Raw genomic sequence first — 27,119 nt, forward strand, 5'->3', positions numbered from 1 at the left:
ATACTGTATATATACTGTATATTTAAAGATTACATGTAAACCTGGTTTCACACATTGTCATGTATGTTGAAAGTCTGTATTACCCAGGTCTAATTAGATAAAAAAAAAAAAAAACAGAATTTGTGCATAAAAGAGACAGGGCTGCTATAAGATCATGTTAGTTATCCCATTTCTGATCGGTCCACTTTGGTCTGTTCACTACATGCTAACAGCGAACAATCCCTGTCCAATAATCGAACTCATCTCGTGAGGACAGATCCTTCCAGTTTTGACCAGATTGAAAAGGCCCAATTAACTTAAAGCTTTTATTTAATGCTATTTTGTTATTACCATCTGCTGTGTTCTTTAAATAACCCTAAACTGTACTTTAAAGTAATTGTTTCTTTTGATGCACTCCAGGTTTAAATACTGAATGTATATTGGGATCAAGGGTGTAGAATTTTATGTTCAACATTATCAGAGATGGATATTAGGATAGAGAAGTTTGTCCTGTAACCAGAGGGCTGTTGGTTGGAGCTCTCGCTTTCTCTATGTTAATCGTTGTGACTCAGCCAAGACACCTTATCCGCCTTGCCTACTATTGGTGGTCACAGGGCCCGGTGGCACTGATTATATGGTAGCCTTGCTTATGTCACCCTGCCCCAAGGCAGCTGTGGTTGCAATGTAGATTAACACTCTCAGTGTAGGAATGTGTGTATGATGTGTGACTGATTGAATGCTGTGTAAAGCACTTTGTTTGGAGTCCTTGGTCTTGATAAAGTGATATACAATTGCAGGACATTTACCATTTTACTTTACTTTTCTTTGTGACATCACAAATACAGTAAACTAAAGTTTGGGAAAGAAATGCCAGCGTACAATGATGTTCCCCCCAGTCGTTAGATGAGTCAAGTGTATCCATCAAAAAATAGCTCATGCTGTCAGCTCCACTTTTAGTTTGAAGCATCTGATGTGCCAAGATAACTTAATCTTCATTAGTGCAGACAGAGTGTCTGCATTGTGTTTCACGAGATTAAGTAAGGTTGTTACTGGCTCATTGTAGTAATCTCCGATTTACATTTGCTTTATTCTGTAGGGCATATTTGAGGTAAACATGCAATGTAAAAAAAAAAAAGTAATTAAATTGGTATTGAAATAATTATTTTAAATTAGTTGTTTAATTGCTTATGCCTGGATTAAGATTAAGGCAAATTTCCTTTAAGTGGTTTTCAAATTAAAACTTCTAAAATGTCAATTTATTTCTCTCCATAAAGTCCAATTTTTTTTTAAATGGTTTCACAGATTTCAATCCTTGGAAAGATTTTAATCCTTTCAGGGGTGACTCCTGGATTGTGAAATCCAATGCCTCAGTGTCCTGACTGTGATGATGTTATGATGTTGATTCCTTTAAAATCAGTTAAAGACTCATTTATACAGACTGAATTTTTACCAACACTATACTGTGTGATGTTACATTCATGCTGATTGGATCTGTTTTTAACAACCTTATGTTCTGTGTTTTTTAGTTGTTTTCACTGACTTGAAGCTGAAAATTCTTCTAGATGTTTATAAAAATGTTGGAAAAACAAGCCTATCAGGTGATCAAATCATGAACATTGGCTGGAGTGAAGACAATGCGGGAGAGATGTTGATCTAAATTAGCGATGGGGAACTCCTGTTAGCAAGGGCTTGTATCCTCCATTTTTTTAGATATGCCCCTTGTCCAACACACCTTTATAAAGTAATAAGATGAATAACATGATTCTGGAGAAACTGGCTGCATACTGGGGAAGTAATTCAGCAACTTCATTCAAGTGAGTTAGAACGGTAATCAATCAAAATGTTGCAGGACAGCAGCCTTCAAGGACTTGAGTTGCCCACTCCTGATACAAAGCATCATGTATTTCTGCACCAGTGAGGCAGAAATACCATTATGTGGAGAAGATTTTAGGAGGTTAAAATGACAGCTTTACTGTCTGAAACAGCAACAACAGTAGGCAAATGTTTCAGTTTTACACATTAAAGTGATTATTATTTGCATTTCCCAGGCAAGTAGATGTTAAAACATCTCATTAGCCTTTCATTGATGGCTTTGTTTGTTTGGTGATTATCCCCAGCTTCAACTGTACCAGAAAAGACTTTCAAGACCTATCATTATTCAGAATACACAGATCAAATCTTCAACTCTACCCTGGGTAGTTTGAAAAACTCCAAAAATGTAATTATTTTGGTATTGTATTGCTATGAATGCAATTTTACGTTGTTTTTTTGTTTTTGTTTTTTTGTAAAGTGACATTTAAACAGCAACTCTTTTAAAATGGCAAGATTCAAACTAATTGAATTTAAGAAAACAAAAGACAAAAAAAAAACATTTATGAAAAATGTATCCAAGAGAGAACCCCAGAGCCTTTGGTTTTCTTTTACATAAAATTTTAGATCCCATTCTCCCATGCTGTTTAACACAAAAGCAAATCCTCGCTACAGGGCATAATGTAGACACATTCTTAGACATCAAGACTATCCTGTGGGGGGTGAAGCAGCTTGTGTCTAGAACAGAACACTGGCAGCTGTAGATGCCACATCGGTGTACCTTAATTGTAGTCTGAACTCAAACCTCTGGGTTTTAATCTGTGAGAACAGCTCGAAGATTACCAGAGAAGTGTTCCTGATGCTCACGGCCCTGGTGCCTTTAGGATGTTTACACAGTTTGTGCATAAGCGTGGGCTAATCAAGTTAAAACAGGAGAAGATTTTGTTTATACAAAGGAAATACAAACTCAGTGCAGGAAATAACCTTTTAATATGTGTGTGTGCACAATCGAAATAATTGTTTATGCTCCACTGATCGGACCGTCAGGGTGATTGATGTGGCGCCCACTCGCCTCTAGTCTCTTCCATGTCAGCAAGAAGCAGTGAAGCACGTTTGCGAGTAAAACTATGATCAGCACAATAATAGTACAGCCATTCAGAGGCTGTACTATCCTTTAACCTATAAAGTAAAGGTTAAGAACATGAACATAGATTAATTGTTTAGTTACTAATTTCACTAATTCATGCACTCAACATTTACATATTTTTACATGTTTACAGTGAAAGTAGGGAGAACAAGTATTTGATTAACTGCTGATTTTGCAGCTTTTCAGTTTCAGAGTATGTAGAGGTATTTCATTTTATCACAGGTACTTAGGGTCCGTAATGAACACTCGCCAAAATTGACTACATTTTTTATTTGGCGAGTTAATGCCAGATGTGGCGAGTAAATGTTTGGACCACAGTAGGGCTTCAGTCACGTCCTTTCTGCCTTTATTTTGGTAAGTCTTCCTTCTTTCCCTTTGTTCCTCTAGTGTCTGTTTCTCACACTCCAGTAAACAGATGCATGTACAGAGAGCACCCCCCCAACCCCCCATTTAGCAACTCCGCCGCTAGGTGTCACTACCGGATCCGTACCGGAAGCCCGATCAGTACCATCAGTTCATTTGTGCACATGCAAGCAGATATTCATCCAGTTCGCCATAATTCATGTCATTGTGGTACTAAAAGTACTTATTTCTAACCTTAAATCACTAAAGAGTGCTAATACACATCTTTTAAAAATGTTTTATGACTTTTCTTAGACAATTTGGTGCTTTTAACATTTTCTCCTTTAAACTGATTGTCTGATATCTTTATTGGACATGCTTAGAGCAGTCCTGCAAAATATAATTAAACCATGTTTATCTGCATTTTTGTTGTTTCTTAGTTTAGATTACGCACTATAGAGTCCTGTTTCCCTGACCGTGACTGGCTGGATGTGCTCTCTTCATCCTCTGACATGGTAGCTGGCTCAGAGCTCGTCTGCTTGGCTGTTTGTTTCCTGGACGGGGCTGCCTTTTATAACTGCTTTTTGTATCTCTGCTTCTGTCTCCTTGAACCCCAGTCGGCCTCAGCAGATGGCCGCTCACACTAAGCCTGGTTCTACTGGAGGTTTCTTCCTGTTAAAAGGGAGTTTTTCCTCTCCACTGTCACTACAAGCATGCTTAGTGTGAGAAATTGTATTTGAATCAATGAGTCGATGCATTCAACTGGTTTTCCTTAGATAGAAAACTTTGAATCAATGATCTGGATGATCTGGTTAAACTGTAAAGTGCCTTGAGATGGCATGTGTTGTGAATTGGCGCTATAGAAATAAACTGAATTGAATTGAATATATACAATAATGTTAACACAAAATGAAAACATAAAACTCAAAAAGATTTGATTTATGTTTAAAGTGAAAGCCCGGAAAAGTTAGCTCCCGGAAGTAGCATAGGATCCAATTTCCGGTACCAATCGGGCAGAGACGGGTGATAAAACAGAAAGGATTTTAATGCATTTATTTTCTCAGGAAAAACATTATTAAAGGAAAATTCTGGGCACATCCAGAATACAAACTTCTGAAAGTACTTGAAGTATTAAATTATTACATACTTTTCAACAAATTATAAGTGTGTTTAACTATGAGTAATTTTATTTGAATGTGCTTTACTTGAGGCGCCCATGTTTCTTAAGGAACACTACTGCCACCTATTGGTTTGTGACGTTACGGTGCAGAATCGGCTGTTGAGCAATTCCAATGCTGTATCTGGTGTTTGTCACAACGCGCTATTATCCCTGATGGCAATGACCAGTGCACTATGGGAAGCAGAGAGTAATGGATTGATGTTGTTTTCTCTGGCCAGAAGTTTGATGGAAATTCCTCCCCCTTCAAGTTGGAAATCCAACAACGAACCCGTCCATGGTGGATCATGAATTGAAAAGGTGAAATAGTTTAACGTTTCACAGAGCTAGAAACTAGCATCCTGTACGGTGTCTGGGATAGTATCCGAGGTGTGCCAGGCATTGTGGAAGACGCCACAGCCAGAGTTTCTGCCATTAGGTACCAAATAAACCAGGCTTGAGATTTTAGTACACTGCTATTTTCAAATATCCATTACTGTAAAAATGTCTATAGATGTACTTTTGTTATTTATTCTCCAGTTGCACAGTTTTTTATATTGTTAAAACACTTTACACTACAGTGTTTTATTTCTTATCTTTTAACTCTTAACTATTATGTTGTTCTTATACGTTTTTCTAAGGTCCACATTTGTGTGACAATTTTTTCCTATAATCTTTTTGCTGAAGTAAACACCAGAATTTCCCCATTGTGGGACAGTAAATGGATTTTCTATTCTATTCTGTAAAAGGGGTAGAAAGATATAAGCAAATCTAAACAATGTATGTATAAAAAATATATCAGCAAAATCTTATATTCGCCAACAAAAAATATTTAGTTAAGTAAATTGTGCAAAATAGCAATAAAAAAAAAAGATTATATCAGATTTATAATCCCCACACTGCAGATATATTAGCATATGTCCTGAAATTACACCCAAACCCATTTACACAGTAACAGATACACAGGATTTTTTAGGGTCAACCAGAACCTTATGTTTTCATTCTACTTCCTGTACTGGAAGATTTTTGGTATGGCATGTCAGCATAGTATGATAATCTCAGTGACAACAGAACTCAATCACCTGGTCCTGCTTGAAGTAAAGGTTATAGGTCATTGCATTAATGTTGCCTTCATTAATTGCTTTTTGGTTTTTCTTCTTATAGAAAGTAAACCTGGTAAAATACACCCTCTGTAAGCTATTTCTTTATCTTAAATAAAGACTATCTCTAAAACATGATTTTTTTGTGTTTTTGTACTACTTCCCTGCAGATTATCACTCATCTAGGTTTATTTAGACAGATAGCTCCTTCTAATTGGCATTCTGTGATCATTGTAATAAACTGTGACTGTATTAGATAGTGTGTAATTTGATCTGAATGTACTCTGATAATAAGTATAGCATTTTATACAACTATATATGGCTTGGCTTGTATTTGTTGTGAACTGACAGAAACAGAAGTACACATTAATTTTCCCTTGAAGATGGGACAATATTTTTGAATATTTAAATAATCGTTGAACTACAATAAAACTAATGAATATTGTCAAATTAGTCCAAGCTCAAGCTTGTGTACATTTTAAGCTGTACAAAAAGTCTTTAACTGAAGACAACTTCTCTTTAGGTACTCACCCTGCTACTGAGAAAGTACCTCCAGTCCCCATGTCTCTGAAAATTTCTTCAATAATGGCCTCCTCTAGCGTTGAGTTCCTGCAACTGCACTCTGGCCTCGGCTCATCAAAGACAGTAGGGAGCTGCCTCTGTTTTGTCTCCAGTAAAAAATAATAAAAAAAATGTTTTTAAAATTCTTTTTCTGGTTAAACATATTTGTGATAGGTATTTTTTTTTTAAATAGCAAATATTGTTGGACAAAAAAAATCTTTCTTTGCACCTCGTCTTAATTAAATAATGAAAAACAACTCACCTCCTGTGTTATCTCCCCTGAAAGTAGACAAATAGTCCCACGTTAGAAGATTTTTAATCAAAGCCACAGGATTTGCTATTCATCACATCCATTTTGACTAAAAACACTTGCTAACATTTTCTTCTTATCTTAATTGTCCTAATGTTCCAGTAGCAGATCAACAAAGTTGAACAAAAGGTTGTTTAAAGCAGACCCATGCAATACTGTCTGCTTATAAACAGATGTGAAATCCAACCTCACCGAGCCTTTTTTTCTTCTGCAGGTAGATGATAATGACGAAGGGGTAAATTAACAGCTTCCTCTGGTGGTGTCTGCAGAATTTCCTGCATCTTTTTTTATCTGAAGGGTATTGATAAGAAAAGATGGATGGATGGATGGATGGATGGATGGATGGATGGATGGATGGATGGATGGATGGATGGATGGATGGATGGATGATTTGAAAGAGGAAAGGGTGGTCAGTTTGGACTGACAGATACCAAGAGTGATGAACTGTAATACAGTATTTTACAACTATATTTTCATCAGGATGTCAGTGTGCACAATATTTAAAGCAAAAAGGACAGTTTGGAGTTCAATAATATTTGGCTAATATATATATTAGCATTTTTTCACGATGCTAATGAAACAATTAGCTAATTGAACAGCATCTAACATCAGTTCTCACAGTGGAGGCAGAGCCTTTAAAACAGAATCACTAAATTATACATATACGTTATTATATATTATAACATTATACTCATGTTTATATAAGTTATGTTTAATATTTTGGTGGATTGTCTTAAAATAAATCATTAATTCTTTTAAATAGCATTTTAGAATTATCTAAAGGTTCCAGTGGAATTGAAGTAAAGATTAAAAAAAGAAAAATGTCACCTAATATTGTCATCAGAATATTTTCAATACCATACAGTCTTATTGTATGGCCATGTTGGTGAATAAATGAAAAGTGGCTGTTATGGCTGTAATTGTTAAGTGTACAGATGGAGGGAAGGCATAATAACACTGATAGGAGACTTACTTTTTGACATTGTTATATTAATTATGTTTACAATGTATATAGAAAGTCTGGAAACGATTTTCATAAAAAAAAATTTCTTAAATCAAATTTCTTTCTTAAAAAACTTTGTATACCCCTTCAGTTATAGTAAACACAAATAGCAAACAAAAGACAATGGTGATAAAATAAACCAATAGAAAGGATACATGGAAAAACATTATAATGCGGAGTGGAGAAGGGCTGAAGGCAGTCCAAAGCAGCAAGAACTGTTCGAACAATTTCCTAAAAGTGTATAAGAGACAAAGTAAGATAAAAATATACAGAAACCGAAAAAAAATAAGGTTCTGTAATCATTACAGAGTCCCCGTAATTACCTCCATTTGTTGATCGAAGCCTTCATCCTTCAAAACTTCATCTTCACTGAGTATAAATATGTATAGAAACAGACAAATACAAATAACTATTTACAGGTTCTGGTCCAGAGAAAAAACAAAGAAAGTATGGAATCACACAATGTTATCACAAAAATAAAAAAGGGAACATGAGCCATACATCTTGAAATTATTTAATATATTCAAAATAAAAAATATAATAATTCAGATAAATACAGATAATCAAGTAACCACAAAATAAGTAAAAAAGTCATCCAAACCTAAAGCTGCTTCCTCCTCTGATCTTAAACCTGTAGATTAAACTACCAGCTTTAATGTATCGACTTTGTGAGAATTGGAAAGAGAAAGGTCGCCCCGCCATGGATGGTTTTACGTAGCTGAAATTAGACAAAATGAAAAAAGTAGCATTTTAGCATTTCAAACATATATTTTTTCAACTTGTTATCATCAATTTTATAATATAAACTTCCAGTACCGTAATACAAGGAGAAAAAAATCGCTTCCTCAACCTCTAAATGTTGTACTGTCGCTTTAATATTCGGTAGCGGGACATGAACAGTTAACATCCCGACTGTCAATCAAAGACCCGCTTTGTCTTACTATTGGTTGAGCTTCTTTTTATTCCAGCCTCTATGCTGTTTGCGCTACTCTGATTGGATTGGTCTTTATCCAATCGGCGGTGCTAGTGGAGATGTCGCTGTGGTTACCATAGATATCCATGGTGGTTACCGCAAAAGCCGCCCATATTTTTTGTGTCACATGACCGCCAGCTGATAACAGGAAGTGCAGCACGCTGTAAACTTGAGGGTAGGTATTTACTGTTTTTTTTTCTTATAGGTGAAAAGTGAAAACTTTTAGGGTTGATTATGGTATTTAAAATTCATTTAACAGAGATAATAAAAATTTTAAAATTACGTTTACGTTGTAGATAAATGATAATTTACTTGTGCTGTGATATCGAAGTGATTCATTTATTTATTTATTTTTTTTTTTACATTAAAATATATTATATGAGAACCTTTTTATTGCAGTGTATTTTCTTATGCCCATTATGTTTCTGGGTTTTCATCATTAGATGTCCCCTACGCCCTTCTCCTCGCCCTCTGTTGCCCTGAACACAGGGCTTCAGATGCCCGTTCTGGGCCTGGGGACCTACAAGCTGTGTGACCCTGAAGATGTGCACAGAGCTGTGGATGCAGCTCTGTCTGCTGGATATAGGGCCTTTGACAGCGCTGCTGTCTACCGCAATGAGGCTGACTTAGGGAAAGCCCTGAGAGAGCTCCTTCCCAAATATGGCTTGACGAGAAAGGATGTGTTCATAACTAGGTTGTTATATATATTTCTATTCTCTATAACTGATTGTTTGCATGGGTAAAGCTGACCTGTTTTGTGTAGACTTTTCTCAGAATGTTATTTTCTTTTCTGTATCTTGATGCAGTAAGTTGGGCCCTAAGGATCAGGGTGAAAAGGCCATGGAAGGGGCCCTCCATAGTTTGTCTCAGCTGGACTTGGAGTACATAGATCTCTATCTGATCCACTGGCCTGGGACTCAAGGACTAGCAGTGGCAGATGAGCGCAACCCAGGTACAGGGCTAATAATGCACTTTTTTTTATTTTCATTGATGAAAATTTTCATAACTTGCACAATAACTAATGTGCAATCACTATTTAATACCCCGCGCAATAACCTGTTTATATTTAATGCCCTGTGCAGTAATAGACTTTAGCTGTTATGTATATATGTGGATGCACTTCATATACTGTATATACTGTATGCACATTTTCCTCCTTTTGGAACCTTCTTTTTGACTATTTAGCTGATGTGAATAGTACATTTCTCCACGGCGAGATCATTAAAGTCTACGTTTATTTTGCATACCCAAACACAAAAAGTTAGGCACTTGAAATGCTTTCTATATATATAAACAATTGTACAGTAGTCTTCCTTCCCCAATTTCCTCAAATTTTGTCAGATTACAACCGTAAACTTCACAATATTTGTGTTTTTTTTTTATCCAATACAAATGATTATATAATTGGGCAACATCCACTGCGGAAAATTTTTTTTTCTTTCAATCCAAATTATAGACTTGCTTTGCAGGCTTACCTTTTGAAGGTACAGTGATTGATTTCAGCATCTTAATGGCATCTTTCCTTTTAGAGGTGCAAATAAATCTTAGCAGCCTTTAAAAAAGACACATTTTAATAGAAAAAATAAAGATTTTAACTTTCCTAATTTGTATTCTTACTCCTAGTGATTTTAGATCAGCTCTCAGTTTTTGTGTGCATCATGTGTTGTGTTTGTCATGATAACAGTTGAGCTGACTTCTCATGTTCGCCTAATTGAAATGTAGATGCAGCTCTTGCGTATCGTGATGATGTAACGGGGGCTCTTGTTTAATCCAAGGTAACAGAGCTCAGAGTTGGGCCAGCCTGGAGGAGCTTCATGGTCAAGGGAAGCTGAGAGCTATTGGAGTCTCCAACTACACACCAGCACACATGAGAGAACTGATGCAGAGCTGCAAAGTTCCCCCTGCAGTCTTACAGGTAGAACACTGCTTATAACCCAGTTTGGTCTGAGCTTTAGCTGCTAGAATTCATGATATTTAGCATTCAAATCTACATCAAAATGACACTGTTCATTCAGAAGCAGCATAGCAAACTTAAATACATACACATTTGAGAGACTTCTAAGCCTTTAACCCTTTTTATGCATCCTTTCATAGATCTTTCCTTTTAAACTGAAAACTGATGCCCGTAGAGTATATAGTTGTTACAATTTAGAGATTTTTAATTATTTACATGACAGTAGGGAGGAAAAACAATAAACATTTGCATCATTAAGTCTTTGTTTGTGTTATCATTCATGTGCTTCAAAAAAAACATATGGTCAGCAGCACCTGAATGATACGTTTCCTCATAAGTCCTAAGAACGCAGGAGTGTACTTAGTTTCCTCCCATGATGACTACGTGGTAATGGGGTGTTTCTTTTCCTGTGTCGGTAACAAACAGTATCATATGTCAGGTTGATTTAGGATTGTTTGCTTCCTCCAGGTGGAGTTTCACCCACGACTGTGCCAGCCTGAACTGAGGAGCCTATGTAAGGAGTCTGGAGTTTGCTTTCAAGCTTACTCCTCCTTAGGAAAAGGAGAGCTGCTCACTGACCCAGTGGTCCTGGAGGTGGCAGAGAACTGCAAACGCACACCTGCACAGGTGTGTGCACCTTCCTTACTAAAGCAAACACTCATCTTATTTTTATCTATGTCAATATTTAACACATTTTTTTTCCCCCGCCCCTCCGTCTTTCAGGTTTTACTACGCTGGGCGGTGCAGCAGGGTATTCCAGTGCTGCCAAAATCCTCAAACCCAGACAGAATACTGCAGAACGCGGAGGTGTTTGACTTCAGCCTGAGTGACACGGATATTAGCAGACTGTCAGCTCTGGACTGCGGTCACAGGTTCTGCTGGGATCCATCAGGAGTGGCCTGAAATAGATGCTGTGGGTTATAACAGGAGATCTTCTGTTTATCAGAGTAAAGCTGCATCCAGAGAAACAGAGAAGTGACGTGTATAACAAAGTTTCTGATGCATCAATCAAGTTGTTTTGTTTGTATTTTCCCTGATGCCATAATTTATCTTCCTTTCAGTCAGTGCTCTGTTTACCCTTTTAGTTATTTCTGATAAGGTTGCCTTTTAACGAGTGTTACTGCTTCGTTTAGAACAAGTATCACTGGGTTCCTACACATTACTTTCACAGATCAATGTTTTCACTGACTGCACTAATGCACACATAACTGTATTTCCAGCAGTCTGCAGCTCTCATCCAAATAGAAATTTGTTTCATTGAGGAAAAAGATTTTTCATTTTTTTTCATTGAGGAAAGATTTTTATCAGCTGCATTATTTTCCAGCTCCCCACTATAACTTTCCGAGTTAGAAACAGAAACAATAGATCTGTTAAAGTCACTTTGTTCTGATTCTGCTGACATGAAATTTCAAATATATATTGTAAACATCACCATGTGTGCTGGAAATGCTACTATTGGAGCACCAATACTGTAGGTATCAGTGTTTGTATCAATGCATATATATTATTTTCAAACATATTCGACATTCAGCAAAAGTTAAAGCCTTTAATATGTTTTTTATTGTTAAATGTATGCTTATTTTAATTAACTTGAGTTTTGGCACTAGAGTACTCTGGAGGGTCTTCCTTAAGCTATTTTGCATTACAGCTATACATTTCCTCATATTTTATTCAGATCTCATTGTCTTGACCTACATAAAGTAGTGTGTTACTGTGAAGTACAAGGAAAATAAAAAAATGTATATGTTCAAAAATTTTACAGTTCTGTCAATCTACTTTGACTAATGTCCTTCAGGAAAATCCAATGTGAATAACCCAATTAAAGCATCTCTTTGTTTTCCCAGAATTGTTTTTTGTTCAGGCGAATTAAATCCCCTCGAATTCAACGAAATACTGAAGTGCTTTAACCCCCAAAAAACAAGATTTATCACCTAAATAAAGTCAGAAACATGTGACACTGATTTAACTGTGTTCCGAACTTACAACTACTCCTTAAATTTTTTCACATTTCTCATTTTTAAATGTTTTAGAATAGGAAACGTTTGAAAACCCCCATACCAACACTCCCGTCTTAACTTTATTACCTTTTAATAAAACCCAGTTACCGGCTGTCCTCAAAAGCCAGCTCGTTATTAGGAGTCCACCCGTGAATCTAACCCCAGTATAAATCCAGCTGTTTATAACAGACAGCTTTATAAAGACCAAGGAACTTCACAGGTCAGGGACAACTTTAGACAGACAGATGTCCATCTAAAGCAGGGGTCTGCATCCTTTGAAATCCAAAGAGATATCTTGATCTGAATCAGAACGAGTAAAAATCGTTTAGAGCTGTGAACATGTAATCTCTTAATAAAACGGCGCTTTTGTTTTTTTTTGGAAATGTGTGCTTTAGGAAATCTGTTCCCATTTTAAACAATTGAAAGTTTCTTTAGTATTTTTAGCTTAAAAATAGACACAAAAAATATTAAACGTGCATAAAGATGAAGCATAGATTTTCTTCTGTAGGATATTATCTGATATTTTGATGTTGGTTTAATTTCCAAACATACGATCAAGAAATAGACATTTTTGGATATTTTAATTCTTTTTTGTTCTGAAAATTTATTCAAATATTGTTTAAAAAAAGCGATCAAATCAGTTGGTTCTATATATAATTTTGGCCACTATAAGGAACCAGCATAGAGGTTCCAAAGAGCAACTTATGGGTCCAGAGCAGCAGGCAGCAGACCTGATCTAGAGCAATAGGCTAGAGAAGGTGAGCATTTATCACAGCAGCAACCATGATGGCCTTAGTGATTAAAGGCAGTTTAGTGTCTGCAAAGACCAAAACAAAAGCTTATTGGGCAACTGCAATGTAAAAAAAAAAAAAAAATGTGGTTTTCCCTCCACTTCCTTGTTTTTGTCAATTTTGTTTTGCTCGTTCACATTTAAACAAAAATTCTTTGTATCTCAGAGGGAACAAAATGTGAAAATGTTTGTAGGGTTGGAAAACCTTGACTAAGCTCTTCTGTTTGAATCCTGCACACAACTGAACCTGAAAAATTAACAGTAGAAGCAATATCTTTAAAGCTGCATAGGAAGTCTGTGTGGATTATTAAAAAAAAGTCTGAATTTTGAAAACATTTTTTTACTAAAGAGTAGAAAAAAATGACTTAAGCAAGTCTTAAAATCATTTATTCATGACGGCATATATCAATTTTCACAGCTGTAGAGAAAATACATTTACAAAAGGTATTACAAACTGACAAAAAAAAAAGATAAAGTCCATTTTCTTTTTACACAAAACTTTAAATTCAAGTAATAATACAATTGTACGCCAAACTCCTGGTGCCTAAGCAGGTATTTGATCCAAGGACGTGCTAAGCCTGAGTCTAAAATCGCTTTGCACGTTTAAATCTGTGCTTTCTAGTGTAAAACAGACAGAGTGGTTTAAGGCTGTGATTGGGAAAAAAGTTCAAGGCTGACTCTGTGCTGTCAAATCACAGGTTAAACAAATGTTCAAGGCAGCTCATTTTATTACTAAGCACTTCAATCCCAGCTCAGCTTCAGTTCAGATCTAGTCCTGTGTCCATCTCAGAGTTCAAGGTAATCTCTGCAAGCTCCACTACTGAGGCGTAAAGCTTTCCTAAGTGGTGAATTAACAAATAGAAGAGTAGTTATTGTCTTTAAACGTACAGTAAATGGATGAGTCGTTAAACAAGGTGGCACTGTTCAGATTGTCTGGAGTTTCAAATGCACACCAAGCAAAAAAAAGCTATAAAAGACGGAACCAGAGCCATAAAATATGATCATAGACAAACCCGAGCACTTCACAACTCAACCCAACAAGCCGAGAGGAAGACAATTAAGACACAAGCAGGACAAACTTACCACCATTAATAATCAGATATTAGATAGGCCTTACTTTATTTTTCTTTAAACCAAGCTGTATAAAAATGCTGATTTCAGTAAGGGGCTTTAACAAACTGTTTAAATATGTGCCAACAATGTTAAGACAACACACAGGACTGGGTCAGCGCTCCTTACTTAGTCCTTTAAGAAGTTTTACCCACAAGTCAAAACTGATCAATTTAATAAACCACATTTAAACTTTTCTTTTTATAAAAACAGACTACAAAAAGACTTTAATGAACAAACCCTTTGCAGCGTTTGGACACAAAAAGCGTCTTATTTTTCCATAATAAAAAAAACTCATGCCGCCATCTATTGAGGCTTACAGCAGTCGATTCATTTAAAACAGTGAAATTTATCACACCAGCCACAGATTGTGCAAAGCCTATTGCTTTTTGAACCGCTGGGAAACCTCCTAAATAAACTTCTGCTTAATTCAGTTTGCTTAAAACCTCCACCAAAGTAATTTAATTAAACATTTACAAGATATTTACATTTAAAAATATTTGTTTTTCCTTTTTTTTTTCCTTTGCTGGTCAGAGACTTTAGAAAGATAGATTTGTTTGTGCTTTAAATGTCATCGGCTACAATCTAAACCCTGAAGTTTTAATTTAAAGATATTATTTGTGCATCATCACAGATTGTCCAACGAAAATGATTGTTGTTCTTTTGATAAATTAGATCTAATAAAGCATTTTGCTGATAGTCGAGTATAATGATTGCTTAACACAGAAAAGGCTCTGAAGCAGAGGAACAAGTTTGTATATATATAAAAAAAAAAGAATTCTGACTTTTAATCTCAGAATTAAAAGTCAAATTACTTAGCACTCTATTGCAAAGACCAGGATTATTACTTCAATAAAGTAGGAATATTAAGTCAGAATAAGTCAAAATTCTGAGATTAAAGTCAGAAAAAAAACATTTATTTTATCCTTGACCTAATCCTCTTCCTTAAATCAATCAATTTTTGGTCAATCATCCAACATTGTACTTACTAATATCATCTAAACAGGTCAGTGCTTGTGTCTCCTGTGATCAAAAAGAAAGAAAATGCCTGCAGGTTACTTGCAAGTATTCACGGTAAACTATGGAGAAACAAATGATCGTTTTTAACTCCGTAAAGGGAATTTATCAACATATTTTACAGCAAGAAAATCTGAAAATCTTTAATGATAAATAAATCACTACCTGTCATTCAAATCTTCCAAATTCTCCAATTCTAAAAAAGATGAGCCCTGCCATTTTTGGACAACTCTATATGGAATCACACAGCTGTGTGTAAATAATAACACCTCTAAAATGACACTGTGATTGAACACACCTGAGGTGACTTATTGGCTTAAAAAAATAAAGTGAATCAGCACTAAATGCATGAGGATACAATGCTGTGTATGCTATGTTTCAAGCAGGGAGTCAACAGCCAGGCCATCAACTACAGACCACAGCTGTTAGTGTGTCAGGATAAGAAAATGCTTTTTTTTCTGCTGATAATTAACTAAACTTGCATTGTAACGAGCTAAATGAAGGAGAGATCAGTTGACAGAAGATGGAGCTAATGCTTACTACATGGGAAGCATTGGCTCCATCTGACTTTATTATTATTATTTTTATTATAGGGGAAACCAAATGTATATTGACAGAGTATAATTGGTGTAGCAGAGGATAATGATGTGTAGTTTAAACCCTTACAGATAAAGCAGAGGGGAGACTCCTTTCCCCATGTTCTTCCTTTTAGCTGAATAAATCTCTTCATGGTCCTGGACTTTATTGAAGGATATACGCTATAGCTTTTTACCATTGCTGCTTTATAGCATTTACAAGTCTGTAACAAGGCCCTTATCATTCTGGCCACCTTTTTTTCTTTCTTTCTACATGTCCACTTATTTTAGACAACAAAAAAGACTATTACTATCATGAGCTACAAGAGTACAAGCTTGTTAAAAGAAGAATGTACGCCCTTTAATTGCTTGTCTTTTGGTTTCTTTTTCACATCTTTGACAGCTGTTGACTGCAGAAAAAAATACTCTGCTCTACTGTGAGATGTGTCTGTGACAATAAAAGAAAAGAAAAAAAACAGGATCGACCAGCAGAACAAGGCTGAGTTATTCTGGTTTGATCCAGGTCATATTTTATAACAACTGAATGTTAAATTTAGGTATTGAATCACAACCAATTGAAATTGGGAATGATAGCAAACCTTTAGGGGCAGAAAAAAACTAATTTACCTGAATTCTAAGTATTTTTCAGAACGTGTACCTCCATAATACATCACAGTAAATTATAATCAATGTTAAAAAAAAAACTTAAATAAAACTGATAGGTATGTAGGTATACGGATGAAACGGTAATGAATGCACAATGTTCCTGATAACAAGTAATATCTGGATTTAAAAGGTGACAATCCTCGACTTCTAATATGAATTTCAAGTACTATTCAAATATATTTTGAATGTGGGTAATAGATTTGATACTTTTCATGGACTTTACATGTTTTTTGACACCAGCACTAGCTCTTAATTTCAGTGACCAATGTGCTAAAGCTCTGCAGGAAGAACAAGATGATGATGGAAAAACGAAGAAAAGGGAAGAACATGTTGGTTAACTGCAGTCAAGACTAAAGCATTCAGTAATAACGCTGCAGCTGCATTTGTCCCTGATATCCAGCAATCCTACGCTAGGGGGCATGAAGTGGAGAAGGAGAAAACTGATCCAATAACCAGGCTAAAAAAAAATTATTATATCTATATAATTTTTTTTTTCAGGATATCATCTCGCCTTGCCGGATTTTGACTTTCTTTCCCTAAAACACAAAAAAACAGCCAAACATGTTTAAATCACTTCTTACACTTCCAAAAAAAAAAAAAAAGTAAAAGTATATAGCAAAAGTTATAAACGTCCTATTTAACCAAGTCCTTATACCTGGAAGCCTTTTTCCAGTCACAGGTCAGATTGTTTAGTGGTCGTGGTTTTTTCCCCACTATCAGAACCTTGTTTAACTCTTATTCTCCTCTTTGTTCAGTGCATTGCGTGTGGTTTTCATGGTGACTGTTCTCTCCCTCCATCTCCTGGTGACTGAAGAGGTAGCTCCACCAGCTCTTGGAATGGCGTATTGGTCTGTTCGTCCCCGTGCTGCTCACCTTCCTCAACTCCTGGGAAACAAAAAGCAGAGCAAATCAGTTTAAAGTTGAAAGCCAGGCTTACAACACTCACTATAGTCTCACTCTTACCCCTTTATCAAGCAGGGTGACAAACTCATCACTCATCCTTCGAAGCTGCCGGCCGTACTTCTTGGCAGCCCACAGAGCTGGAGGAGCTGAATTAGATCGGCCCCTGAATGGATAGCCCTCAGTGGGGGTCCCGACCTCCTCCTCCCCCCTGGCCTCCTCCTCTCTGGTGAAAGCGTGAGACTCCGAGCTCAGTCTGATCCGACGATGTGCTGCAAAGTGAAAGTTAAAAGCCAAAAAAAAAGGGTTCTAGATTATTCCTTAATGTACCTCCATTGAGGCATTAGCAGATAAAACAAAGCAATGGAAATCTGCAAGATCAGAGATTTAAGCAGCCCTGAATTGTTGAGAGGTTTTTTTTTTTTAGATGGAGGAAAAACAGGTTTCGCAGCATTGGAGAGAGAAAACAGCAAAAGGTTTCGGTAAAAGCATTAAAGGAGAGTGACACAGATGAGATAGTTAAATGTTAGAGCTGTTGCGTCTATTAATACATAAAAAAAATGCAGTAATTGGTCTAAAATTTTTTCGCCACATGATTTGATTTTTAATTACTTCTTCAGAAATGTTCAAGCATAAAGACTAATACAGACTAATGCAACAGTTTGCAGCTATAAGTATAACTGCAAACATCTCAGATGGGGACTTTTCATCTATTTTTAACCTTAACAATTACCCAGTGTACAGCCTCTACACCCCACTCCACATTTCCCTAAAAAATCTCCTCCGGTTGCCTACTTTTCCCACTGTTTCGTATCCTTGGCTCCTTGTTTCTTGTTTCCTCCACCTCCTCTGATGGCTCAGTGTCGCTGTCTGAAATGGTAAAGGTTGCAGCCATAATAGGATCTGGGAAAAAAAAGACACATTTAAGAAGTTAAATCAAGAAAAGAAAGCAGAATTTTTCAGATCCTATAGAGAGTGCACCTGGGTCAGCACTTCAACTTTCCTTATTTATTATCCGTCATGTTATTTTTTGTAATTAGAGTTAAATTATCAACTTTATTTAAAAATGCTGAGTAATAATTTCAACTGATCTGGACTTTATGCATCTTGCTCTGAATCAGACCATATAATTACATCGCTAACTTGATTATTGTTATTTTTTTTTTGTTAAATTTTAGTTTTAATGAAATTTTTAACAGAATTTAATTGAACCAATCTATGTTGATTTTCATGCTGCACTTATTTTAACCTTTGGAAGTTAATTTACCATAGACACCCCCTGATTCAGCAGCATTTTTCAATTCAATTCAGTTTATTTCTATAACGCCAATTCACAACGCGTCATCTCAAGGAACTTTACAGTTCAACCAGATCATACAGTCAGATTGTTTTCAATCTAATGAAAACCAGTTAATTGCATGGACTCATTGACTGGGATGCAATCCCTCATACTAAGCATGCTTGTAGCAACAGTGGAGAGGAAAAACTCCCTTTTAACAGAAGAAACCTCCAGCAGAACCAGGGTCAGTGTGAGCGGCCATCTGCAGAGGATGACTGTGGTTCAAGCAGACAGAAACAGAAATAGAAAAAAAAAGCAGAGATACAAAAATAAACTGTGGTTGCTTTTTTTTGTGGAGGACCGGTAGAGTTGATAAAGTGGCTCTAACCAGTTGCTCTTTAACGTTCTCCCTTTTATAACACTATCCCAGCACACAGGGCACATATGATGGCATTTCAGTGATTGTTTCTGTGAGGGAACCACCTGATAACACACCCAGCTGCCTATCAGCTTCGCTCCCCCATAAACTGGTCCAAAGGTTTTGCCAACAAACGGCCGCGCAAAAACAAACAAATTTCCCTCTTAGCACGATTTAATAAGTCTGTTAATTGACAATTTGCTTTAACATATTTGTTAGCGGGGACATAAAATGTTGTTCACTCATGTGAACACTGGCTCTCTTGTTTTGTTGTTGTTGTCGGAGGAAGACAAAAGAAACTTCGTACAGGAAGGAAGCTGCTGCGGCCATTCCCCGCTAACTACGGCTTTTAAAGACGGTTCCTTACCCGAAGTCTCTACCGACTGAGCCATAGGAGCGAGGCTGTGACTTTAGCTGGCTTCATTCGGCGGCAGCTGTTGTTGTTCTCATCCGTGTCTCCTTTTTCTTTTTTTTTTTTACTCTATACACTTTAGCTCCCGGGCTCACCCAATCGCTGCGCGTCACCGCCACTCCGCTGCGTGCTGACGTCACTGTTGCGAACCGGGACTTGTTTGTCTCTTCGCGCAAGGTGCTTGTTCTGTAACGTTCCGTGGTGAAAATAAAGTTAGTGAGGGAGAAAAAAAATGTCGATCGGCTTTAGCGTAATACGGAGAGTAGACGCGCACCCACATTTAGTTTGTTTCGTAGCCTAATTTTCTTTTGTTGGGGTTGATTTGTGGAACATATTAGATCCGGAGCTAAAAGATTGTACCACATTAACAAGGTTAAGAAACATATTTAAGAATAATACGATAAAAAAAATTATGAAAAATGTGAATGCAAATAAGAGAAGTAAGATATTGGGTGCGTTACCTTTTTTTTTCTTTCTTTTTCCTAAAAATAATGTTATTATTGTAGAATAATAATTTTTCCTAAATTCATACGTTGATTATAAACGGTAGCCATCTTTTTTATCTTATTTTTCTTCTGTCCAATGTAAATTAGCTTTGGAGGGTGGGCATTGTAAGCTTCTTGCTTCTGCCAATACACCCTTTTTCAGACTGTTTTAATTTATGTTATATGGATATATACTGTCTTTATTATATACTTGTATGTCTGGAAAAAAAAGAAAAATTAAAAAATAAAATTAAAATTTTTTCATAAACAAACGTTAAGAAAAAAAACAACAACAAAACAAATCACCTGCCAATATTTACATGGTAAAAGTACACACAATAAAACACGAGACCAAAAATCGAATAAAGAAGAAATTAATTGAAAATTGTTATGTCAGCAACTCATCACATCATTTCATTTATTACACGCAAACTGATTTTTTAACTGAAAGATTGATTGTTGATATAAACATTTTTATTATTATATGAAAAGCAAAACAGAGAATGCTAACTATATATACATACATATATATATATATATATATATATATATATATATATATATATATATATATATATATATATATATATATATATTGAAACATGTGTGTGACTGTCTATGTAGTTAAGATGTGAAACACTGTGGATTCTGAACTAAAGTGATATACAAGTGTGTTTGTAAATTTAAGAAACTGTATAAGTAAAAAAATATTGGAATGTTACAACAAAAGTGATGAATTGTTTATGGATAAGACAAGATGTTGTTGGATATTATTGGACATGGTATTATAGTAATTAGTCTGGTGAAGACTGGGGTTTATATCCATTCATAAAGCACCTGTTCTTTCTTTTAAGATGTTTGAAAAGGAACAGGTACTACAACAGTTTTTTCTTGTTATTTTTATTAATTAAAACGAGAAAAAAAAAGAAAATATTTGTTTTGTTTTTGTGTTGTTTTCCTCTCTGTTTTGTATTTGAAAAAAGAATACAAATGAAAAAAAAAACATTAATATCATGAGATCAGCTAAAAAAATAAAATGACTTGTAACTAGTGAAAATATTTATGCTGTAATTTGTGTCTAAAAGTTATCTACATGCTTATGGGGTATTTTCTAATGGTACTTCATCCTAATATGGAGACTGACAGTCAATGTTGAAATAATGTTCATATAATCAGCCTATTACACAATATCAAATTCCACCCCATTAGAATTATGTGTTTAAGAGATACCACGTCATGAAAAAATAGAATAGTATTATAAAGCCAGTATATTTAATACATTTTTAGAGGCACTTAATTCAAAAATAAACACAAAAAGTAAGATTTGTTAAATTTAATGAGAAGCTGCCTAAGACTTACATATCTTAATTAACAGTTAAATTGGATAAAATCACTTAAGTGTACCATATAGGGTGCACATAACAGCATCATATGTTAATGTTAAGTCCTGTGTCACTCTATTTTGCTCCTGCTTGTTTTAGAAAGGCAGAAATTCTCCTGCTGTGCAACCAAGTTCACTCTAACAGATACTAGAGGAAGTCTCCAGAAATGCTCCTTTCAAGAGACATGCAGCAGGCTTCGGATATTCTAGTAAATGTACATAGTTATAAATCAATAAGCAGATGCATAGGATACATTTTGACTAGAGGATTGCAAAAGAAACTCCTGTTAATGAAACTCTATAAACATGACTGAACGTTTTCAAATGAGTTCATAAAGCCTCTGGAGAAATGTCCTCTGGAGAGATGAGTGTAAAAGTTGTGCATTTGGAAACAAAAACACAGAATATGTTTGGCATTAAGCAGGTGAGGCATTCCACGAGAAGAGCCGTTTAGCACAGATGGAAGTGTCATGGTTCAGGGATGCTTTATTGCAGCAGGACCCAACGTGCACAGTGTCATAGAATCCTTCTAATTCTGACACTGATACAGAAAACAATTCTTTGGAATCATCAATATGTTTTTGATAAATGTTGCACTGGCCTTTGTTTTCTTATGGCCAGCAGAAGATCTCTGGTATGGAGGCCATTTTGACCTGGTCTTTTCTATGAATCATTAATACTGGCTCAGTTAAGAAAGTGTTGAATATTCTGAGAAAAATTAGACCTGCAGTGTTTTAGACCGGTGGTCTCATTAACATGAAAGACCCGGAAAATAGACACAAGACTTCAGCTGAATAAACTAACAGCACAATAATCCTAAAAGTAATATTGGCTTTTAAAAGGAAACAGATGTAAAATTCAAACCTGCAAACAAGAAATCGAGTTTGTGCTGGAGTGTAGCCTACCCCAGGAATAATAAATGATGCAGAACAGGAGATTGCCTTTATACAAATTCTCTGCAAACTGAGGAGACATTGAAAAGTAATAAAAAATCATGGGAGCAAAGGCTGTTACTGTACTATTTTTACATCGAAGACATGGTTTAACCATTCATAACTTTCATTTAAACAGGTGCCACTAATACATGAGGCCTGGTTTTCCAGAGAGGCCCGCTTTTGGTGTTTTATAACCTTTAGTAAAAAACCGGAAAAATGTTAGGGTGTAGATACATTTTTTGTAACAAATAACAATTAATTTCTCTACTGTCAACTTCTTTGTAAGAAATCCAAGAGCCTCCGTTTATAATATTTCATTGTAAACTTTTAAGAGACTGCAGATGTCCATCCATCCATCTTCTTCCGCTTATCCAGGGTCGGGTTGCAGGAGTAGCAGCTTCAGTAGGGAGGCCCAGACGTCCCTCTCCCCAGCCACTTGGGCCAGCTCCTCCAGGGGAATCCCAAGGTGCTCCCAGGCCAGGAGAGAAACATAGTCCCTCCAACATGTCCTGGGTCTCCCTCTGGGCCTCCTCCATGAAACCTTTGTTGCAGATGTGAATGTACAAAAAGCCATAATCTGGTACTGTGCATTAAATGGTCAAATATGTTCAAAATATAGTCTGTCCCTTTTTAGATAAAGTTTATGCTTAAGAACAAATGATAAATTGTAACCATTGATGCAAAAAAAAGGGGGAAAAAAGGCTCTTTTGTGACATTTGTGTTAATTGTGTTAATTACACAGTAACAAAAGACAGGGTGAGAAGAGGCTAAATTCAACTTGTAGTTCCCTGGGTGACCAAAAGGGGGAGTGGTTTGACTATAAATTTGGCTGCTTTGTTTCTTCCTGGTAATCTTGCTTCACATCTTCTATGCTTATCTATTTGACAAAATACTAAGCAATGGATACCACACAAAAACATATATTTTAGCATCGCATATATATGACAGCACAGATATATTTTTTTTGTATGTTGTATTGGATTCAAAATATTCTGTTTTCTTGTCGATTGCTGCTTGTTCACATAAAAGGTGAAACATTCAAGCATGCAATTATCAACTGTATATATTTAGAGACTCTTCTGCTCCTCTTCTAATCCTCTACACATTTAATAGCCTCCTGGGAGGTTTGAAGGCTAAATTCATCTATTTTTATTTTCCTTAGTCTTTAATTGACACTTGAAAAGGAGAAACCAACTGTGTTTGCATAAAGCTGTGCCATAGTGATGCAGCTTCCTCTGACTGGATGCATCCAAACAGAAATAATGTGAGTCTCTAAGCCCAGACAAACAGGGGAGAGTCTGCACAGTCATCTTCTCAAACTCTTATGGAAGAAGCTTTTGGAAATCATAGTCCCTGTGCCTTCCTCTGCTCTCTATTCTTGGAGGGATTAACAGGAGATATTACACGAGAGTTCTGCTTGGATTTCAACTTTATTCCAGAGCCATAAAATTACTACCCATTTTAATCTGATGTGAATGCGCACATTGGCATTAAAGCTGCCACCCATGATGAGCATGCAAGGGAGAGAGAAAAATCTTTAAACTTAGAGAGTATGGAAGCTTATAAGTCTGTGCTTTGGCTTGAAAGCAATCTGAGAGAGCCATACAATTAACATCCATTTATATCTCTCTGAACCAACCTCACCCTGCCTCCCTGCCCCTCATCTGGGGGGTTATTTCGGGAAGCGGAGGCGTATGCACTCCCACACTGTCTCCAAACCACCACTCAGTGCGTGTGTGTTTCTGTCTATGTGTGTGGTTGTTTGAGAACGAGCACAGCCCTGTTCCTAAGCTTCCCCTCAAAATGTTCCTTTCAATTTAATGCCAGGATGCTGACCATGTGGCTCTGCTGCAGCTTTTTTTTTTCTTTGTCCTTTAAAATGTTTTTCTTTTCCTCTTTGCGCACTGGGGTTTTAACAGAGGAAGATACAGAGTCTTGGAGGTGTTAGTACCACTTGATCTTTGCCACATTGTCTCAACTTTAGAGTTCTCAGGATTTTATGTGATGGCCCTAAAACAGATTAGATTATGACTGTAAAGAGATCTAATCTCAGTATAAATACAAAATAGAATAAGAAGGAATTAAACTTAATAAAAAAGTAATTACAAAAGCCTAATGTTGAAAGAAACAATAAAATAAAATGAAGAAGGTGCCGTGGTCAGACAAATCTAAATTAGAACTTTTCTGATCATATAAAACAGAAAACTAACTGCCTTTGCAGTCCCTACTATTAAACATGGTGGTGGCAGCATTATACTGTGTTGAGCCTTAGGCTCACTGGGATTATGTATTTCTGATTTTGCTTTGTTTTATTCAGCAGTTTTTTTTTTTTTCATGTGTTGCTGTTGGTTCTGTTATGAAATGTTTTCCCTTTGCTACTTTGGAAAAAGTGTCTAAAAAAATTTCTAATCCTGTTTGTCACTGATTCATCAGAAAGGAACAAGAAAGTAGCATTCAGCATGCATGTTCATCCTATAAACACAGCATGTTGCTGAGATAGCCAAAATGCAATGTTTATGTCAATAATTGTATAACAAAAAAACTTTCACCAAGACGTATCAGAGCAGAAATTACAACCTGAATACTCGTTGTTAGTGCTGAAGTGTTTAGCTGAAAACGTATTTATAATTTCCCTGACAGGTTTTCTGACAGGTCTAAAAAAGATATTCCCTATTTCTGAAACAGTTGGAGGTGCATCTAAACTCCAGCCAAGTTGGACAAGAAATGTTCGAGACACAAAGAGAGAGCCAACAGGCGGGAATTAAAGAGCAACAGATGAATGATCAAGAGCAAAAACAGGCAGTGAGATTTGAGGAATACAAATAGCTAGAAGATCTGCAAAGATGATAGTAAGTGCAATAAAATTAAAATATATGTACATATATATATATATATATATATATATATATATATATATATATATATATATATATATATTTATTTTTTATTTTATTTATAAATAATAAATCCAGTCTCAAAATAGGAACCATGACTTAAAAAGACCAACTGCAACCAGTGTAAATATACACCCCTCCAGTCGGAGTATTTGACTCTTTCATCATGCCTCTATGAACATGCTCATTTAAAAAACCACTCCCTCTCTGTGAAGCAAAGTCACTCTGTGATCACAAGGCTGACATATGGCAGCTTACTAATTTATTCTACTCCACCCATAGGCTACTGGCTACTCTATGACCCAGCTTCTCTTCAAAATAATGTGTTGGAAAAAAAACCAAAAAAAGTTATTCTAAGCTATAGTTTAAAAAAACAGAGACACCCCAGTGTGCCTAATATGGTTTGAACAAAAGACAAATTATCTGGACCAATAAAAGTCAGAGCATCAGTAAAGGGATGGATGGATGGATGGATGGATGGATGGATGGATGGATGGATGGATGGATGGATGGATGGATGGATGGATGGATGGATGGATGGATGGATGGATGATAGATGTAGGATGGATGGAGGGATGGATGGAGGAATGGATGGAGGGATGGATGAGGGATGGATGGACTGCAGACTGTTATAAAGCTCTTCCTGTCCTTCAGTGACACATGTTGCCGCTCTCACACCTCCTCCTCCTGCTCTCCATCATGTTAAACTGAAAGCCACAGACGCCCCCCTGCCTTCTTTCATCCCTCCCATATAATCAAGGGGTCAGACTGGTGTTGAGATACTGCCTTGCACATGAAAGTCACATCCTCTCAGAGGTGTGTGCTCCTACATGTCTTTCATTACTGTTGCTTTATGGTTTCACAGGGACATACTTTGATTAGTTCTGGATGTTAGAAGCAGATCCAGATTTTTGTGTGATGTCATCGGCACATACTGTAAAGAACTCAAGTTATTCAAAATGGACTGTTTCCAGATGTGAACTTAAACTGCATCTAAAAAGCGCTATCTCTCTAACTATAAGTATGGGTATAGGTAGGTAGATGTTATTTTCCAGCTATCTGGGATGATAGAAGTTAAAATATGGATCAAATTAAGAGAAATAATCAAATTTACACTTAAGTAATAATGGTAGATATAAGAAGCTGAAGAAAAACAGTCAGAACATAAAACTCAATCAAAACGGCATGAAACTAATGGATGGAAAAGATCGACTGTCAGTGATGATCAACAAATGACTCTGCTGCAGCAATGTCATCCATTCATGGATACAGATTTAGATTTAATTACACTCATTGTTAGACTTAAACTTATACAGAGTGTATGTAGAATGATGACCACCTTCAGAAGTTATCTGACGATTCTACCATAGTTGGCCTCATTTCAGGTGGAGACGACTCAGAGTACAGACAGTGGACCCAGAACTTTGTGGTCTGGTGCCAAGAGCTAGAGGTGGACTTTTGCAGAAGCAGATTAAGCCAATCAAGTCAGATCAAGTCAGACCAGACTATTCCTGCTTCACTATTATGTTATTCTTATACATTTTTCTAAGGTACACATTTTTGTTACTATTTTTTCTATAATCTTTTTGCTGCTGTAAACACCAGCATTTCCCCACAGTGGGACAATAAAGGGATTTTCTATTCCATTCTATTCTTAAATTAAATGTAAATGCATACAGCTTTCAACAATGAAAGAGCAGCTTAAAACAGTGAAATGAACATTTCCATTTATACAGTGCAAAAGTGATCAGAATTTAAACAGTGTAGGAGAGAAAGAAAATCAGTTTAGAGTCATGGTGCAAAAGGCATTGACATGGAAGGGTTCAGTGCAGTGCAAATGAAATAAATATGGTGAGAAATGCAGTAGAACATCGAGTTGTGTTTTATTTAAATGGATTATGAAAAACATCAGCCGTTTAGTGCAAA

General features: G+C 36.1%; 3 protein-coding genes across 3 annotated transcripts in view; 1 reads left to right on the forward strand and 2 right to left on the reverse strand.

Annotated features, from left to right (window-relative positions):
* LOC107084144 (chromosome unknown open reading frame, human C11orf85) overlaps positions 1-8,121 on the reverse strand; it is a 13,506-nt gene extending 5,385 nt beyond the window's left edge. The window contains exons 1-6 of the mRNA XM_015373835.1: positions 8,009-8,121; positions 7,731-7,776; positions 7,563-7,638; positions 6,597-6,695; positions 6,357-6,373; positions 6,065-6,201 (exon numbers count right to left, since the gene is read on the reverse strand). Of these exons, the coding sequence (XP_015229321.1) occupies positions 6,065-6,201; positions 6,357-6,373; positions 6,597-6,695; positions 7,563-7,638; positions 7,731-7,776; positions 8,009-8,109 (476 nt within the window). The 5' untranslated portion in view covers positions 8,110-8,121. The remainder of the gene's footprint in view (positions 1-6,064; positions 6,202-6,356; positions 6,374-6,596; positions 6,696-7,562; positions 7,639-7,730; positions 7,777-8,008) is intronic.
* A 358-nt stretch (positions 8,122-8,479) lies between these two features.
* LOC107084138 (uncharacterized oxidoreductase MSMEG_2408/MSMEI_2347-like) lies at positions 8,480-11,596 on the forward strand. Its single transcript, XM_015373826.1, has 6 exons — positions 8,480-8,555; positions 8,824-9,074; positions 9,187-9,332; positions 10,156-10,295; positions 10,803-10,961; positions 11,058-11,596. Exons 2-6 carry the CDS (start codon positions 8,824-8,826, stop codon positions 11,235-11,237), a joined length of 876 nt encoding a protein of 291 aa, XP_015229312.1. The 5' UTR covers positions 8,480-8,555; the 3' UTR covers positions 11,238-11,596.
* Positions 11,597-16,086: 4,490 nt separating this feature from the next.
* On the reverse strand, positions 16,087-19,625 carry bad (BCL2 associated agonist of cell death). The gene is made up of 4 exons (XM_015373854.1): positions 19,454-19,625; positions 18,185-18,292; positions 17,453-17,661; positions 16,087-17,374 (listed from the first exon to the last, which is right to left on the reverse strand). The coding sequence occupies exons 1-4, from the start codon at positions 19,476-19,478 to the stop codon at positions 17,225-17,227; spliced, it is 492 nt and encodes a 163-aa protein (XP_015229340.1). The 5' UTR covers positions 19,479-19,625; the 3' UTR covers positions 16,087-17,224.
* Positions 19,626-27,119: the final 7,494 nt, after the last annotated feature.

Source organism: Cyprinodon variegatus, unplaced genomic scaffold, assembly GCF_000732505.1.
Source record: "Cyprinodon variegatus isolate N-32 unplaced genomic scaffold, C_variegatus-1.0 Scaffold93, whole genome shotgun sequence".
Taxonomy (NCBI): Eukaryota; Metazoa; Chordata; class Actinopteri; order Cyprinodontiformes; family Cyprinodontidae; genus Cyprinodon; species Cyprinodon variegatus.

Bases quoted from the DNA above. Each gene is read 5' to 3' on its own strand.
- LOC107084138 (XM_015373826.1), top strand. From the start codon at position 8,824: ATGTCCCCTACGCCCTTCTCCTCGCCCTCTGTTGCCCTGAACACAGGG. The intron at 9,333-10,155 runs GTACAGGGCTAA...GTTTAATCCAAG, and splicing joins GGCAGATGAGCGCAACCCAG to GTAACAGAGCTCAGAGTTGG. The intron at 10,296-10,802 runs GTAGAACACTGC...TGCTTCCTCCAG, and splicing joins TTCCCCCTGCAGTCTTACAG to GTGGAGTTTCACCCACGACT.
- bad (XM_015373854.1), bottom strand. From the start codon at position 19,478: ATGGCTCAGTCGGTAGAGACTTCGG. The intron at 18,293-19,453 runs GTAAGGAACCGT...TTTTTTTCCCAG, and splicing joins TCAGTCGGTAGAGACTTCGG to ATCCTATTATGGCTGCAACC. The intron at 17,662-18,184 runs GTAGGCAACCGG...TTCACTTTGCAG, and splicing joins GATACGAAACAGTGGGAAAA to CACATCGTCGGATCAGACTG.